This window comes from Diachasma alloeum, unplaced genomic scaffold (assembly GCF_001412515.2).
Source record: "Diachasma alloeum isolate Michigan unplaced genomic scaffold, Dall2.0 Dall_scaffold_01308, whole genome shotgun sequence".
NCBI lineage: Eukaryota > Metazoa > Arthropoda > Insecta > Hymenoptera > Braconidae > Diachasma > Diachasma alloeum.
In genome coordinates, this window is record NW_021681412.1 from 26,785 (window position 1) to 30,498 (window position 3,714).

Here is a 3,714-nt window from a genome sequence, read left to right on the forward strand (position 1 = left end):
TCATAGAAATTGACTCAGCCAGACAAGTGACCCTGGACTATGCATAATCATCAAAACATTCGGTATCATGCTCAGCGCATGCGCAGCTATTTTTGCAGTATTAGCAGTTTTCTGAAACAACGGATTTGAATCGCTGTTCAACTGTACAGTTGTGTATGAATATTCAACGTAGAAGGTTGAAAGGAGAGCATAGCAATGGCCTGCAGTAATTCAGATTCGGCAGCAATTATTCATTACGAGGGTTTCATCGGAATCCACGGTACATTCGTTCCAAAAGAAGTGGCGGTGACCTCCACATCCTTCGACATGATAGGACATTGGGTAATTTGTCCTGAATACCAGTATTCTGCGATTCCACCTAATATTCAGAGGATGAACAATCAACTTACAATCACACGTCACGGTATAGATTGGTATGAAGGAGAAGCATCTTCTAAATATGTCTATGCAGTATTACGAGCCGTTACCAAAGGAATAAAATACGTGTATACCTATGGTTGTGAGCAAACGAAATTCACTGCTGCCCTTCTTACCCGAGATGTTATCAATTTGAAGGGCCATATCAGATCGCCACTATTCGCTTGTACACCAGTAGCTGTTCCATCATGCCTCATACATAGTACATTGAATCACAGAACCTTTATATGTGCTATGCGCCGAGTCCTTCAAATCAAAGCGTGGTTGACTTCGAACGAGGAAGGATTAAAAAGTTTATCCAAAGGGAAATTTCCTGCTGATGAACACAGCACAGATTCTAGAAGCCCTACAGTATATACCGAATCATACAGTCGGTGTATATCCTGCAGACAAGATCTCATCGGCGTGGACGAAACCGACTGCAATAGTAGCAAACACACATGACCACACCCAACCAGGAGAACACTGGATCGCCATGTACGTTGATCGAAATGGTAGAGGATGGTACTTCGACAGCTTCGGACTACCTCCCATCGTGCCCCAGCACGCTGCAAGGCTCCGAAAGAACTGTAAACTCTTCAGGTGCAGCATCCGGCAGCTCCAGCATCATGACTCGAGTGTATGTGGACAATACTGTGTACTTTTTCTGCATTGTATGGCTATGTTTGCTACTCCTGAGAAGTTCTATTCGTTATTCACCGATCGATTCATATCTAATGATCGTCTAGTGCGTGAATATCATAATGCATTTATGAAGAAAAAACGTAATAGTGCCCCCGAAGGGAAGTTATTTAGTGGCCGCGGTTATAATTGTACGTCGTGGAATCAAAAATGTAAGTAATTTATAAGAAAAATATGTTATTCATGGGGACATTATTTTGGGGAAAATATACATGTAATTAATAACTGAAATTCTGTGTTTTTTATTTCCCCTGTATGATAGCTGCTATGACGCACCCACAGCATTCACAGTCACTTCCACCCCACCACTCTCCCGCATCGGAGTCGTGCTACTCTGACCGGTGCGGTGGTGGGGTCGGAGTGACTGTGGGTGGGGGGCGCCATAGTATTTTCCATACTACTGTCATCTAGCATTTCTCCAATGTGATCAGTGATTATTGAATCAACCTGATTGACAATCGCCACATCAGAATCATTAGAACTTTCTGATGTGTCTGGAGTAATGTCAATGGCAGCAGCATTGGTACAGAAATTGCCCCGTCATCCTGAACATATGGTCGAGCACTTAAGTCTTGCTTGTCTGCATCCACACCGAATTGTGCAGCCTCCTTTACATGCGCAATGGATCATTTTGAGGAGTATACCTGGGGCGGGGGCTTCCTTGGTCATGACAGGCAAGAACAGTTGATCCCTCAGTTCCCAACCCCAGTCTAATGGATGTAATCGATCTCTGCCAATCCACTGTGGAACTTAGAAGTAGACTCGCAATGAGTGTTGTTCTCTTGAACCGGCTGTAGGAGGAAGCTTCGCCAATCGTACTTCTGTTTTAGCACAGGCAGCTGATGCCACAAAACGTTCATGACGATAAGAATCAATGGAGATGTGCGATTCTCCAGCACCATAGAGAGCCAGCATCAAAAGTTCACCTGCACGTTTGATATTTTCTTTTGTAGATGTAGGATCACTGAACATTGCCACGTATTGCTCTAATTGACGTTTCTTCTTCAAGACCTTCAGGAAGGCTCTCTTTCATTTGTTGTATAGCCCACTGGTTATATCACATTCAGTAAAAACATGGTAGAACAGAATATTATTCTTGAAATCTTGATTGTCTTTAGAAGATACGGTATCAACGTTACCAAGATCCTCCTTCATATAGTGAATCCACTGGCGTCAGTCCTATCAAGAGAACAAGCAGGTCAACGTCTGTACCGACTACCACCACTAATTCATGACAATCAAGCTATTGAATGGCTGTCATTACGATCAATCGATCTGCATCTTCAGGGGCTTGTTCGACTGCTATTCCGGCATTAATGAGATGTCTTTTCAGAAAATCGATGAACCTGTCCTTGTTCTTGCTATTTGATAGAAATGTCGCTGGTGTTAATTCGGGAATCATTGCTTTGTTGAAAACAACTTCTGCAGTTACTTTAGTTTTTGTCCTGCGAAATCTCTCATCAGATTTAATGCTAGCATCTGATTATTTATGGCCATCGAATACGACTATAGCATGAGCACCGTAGTGTCTTAGAATATAATTCTCGTACAATTTGAAGATTCCTTCATAGGATGTTCCCAGGGGCCAACCAACTTTATGAAGTAAGAAGCCACCGTCAATGACTATTCTGCATGCCGTTAGGTCAATAGCATTCAGTGGGACAGACTTGAATTCCTTGTAGAGATCGGATTTCTTAGATTTCCTCATTATACCATTATCATCAAATAGAGCAAGAGGAAATGGAGCTAGCTCATGATGTAACGACTGAACAGCTAACTCCCGGTCACCCTTAATATCTGCTGTGATACGTTGGAATAACAGAGTTATATTGACAGCTACAATTTCATCATTCAGCATCACCCCACGTTTTGTAGTAGCCAGCGATTTGACTCGTATTGTTCGTTTCAGCTTCAAATCAGCAGCATTCACTCCAACCATCGTCTTCATTGCATTCAGTCCTATTTCGATAGCTTGATCACAGTTCACTTCTTTTCCACCACACATTCCATCAGCGATTGACATGATTTTCGCAGGATCAGCTGCAGTGAAGTGATCATGGGCAGAGACCCATTCGATGAATCGCAGGTAATCGGCGTTATCTCGTGATATATTGCTTGGTCTCCAATCAGTGTGTTGCTCAGAAGTGGCCCCTCTCACTCCACAAAATATTTCTAAGGCATCCATCACTTCATATGCGATAGGCATTCCGAGGATCCATCGTGCTAATAGGCCTTCTTTGTTCACCCCACGACCGGTCGTCAGCCCACCTGAGACTTTTATGACACGCATTATTGTCTGCTCGATCGTCATATCGGTCCAGATGCCTGCCCATTTCTTGTCAGATCTTCGTATTGTGAAATAACCTCGAGTGGTAAACTTTTCGTATTCTCTGAAGCTGCCAATTGCCTAAGCGTTCCGCTTTAATTAACTGCTTCATGAGAGTAATGCAATGGAAATATTGCAGCCAGAGTCTGGAGTTTCGTCCATTTTTTCCAAGGATCTCCATGGTGTCCAACATCTTGGTTGCAATTTGTCTCAACTGCTCATCTCCATTTATTTCTGGTAGGGTCTGTGGTTGCTCAGCGAAATTCTCTAGCAAATTCTTCATATATTCT

At 43.0% G+C, this 3,714-nt stretch overlaps 1 protein-coding gene across 1 annotated transcript; it reads right to left on the minus strand.

The window, feature by feature from the left end:
- Nucleotides 1-2,581: 2,581 nt before the first annotated feature.
- LOC107046332 lies at nucleotides 2,582-3,409 on the minus strand. Its single transcript, XM_015268931.1, has one exon. The coding sequence runs from the start codon at nucleotides 3,407-3,409 to the stop codon at nucleotides 2,582-2,584; it is 828 nt and encodes a 275-aa protein (XP_015124417.1).
- Between the last annotated feature and the right edge of the window lie 305 nt (nucleotides 3,410-3,714).

Excerpts from the sequence above, each read along its gene's own strand:
- LOC107046332 (XM_015268931.1), bottom strand. The coding sequence starts at position 3,409 with ATGACGATCGAGCAGACAATAATGCGTGTCATAAAAGTCTCAGGTGGG.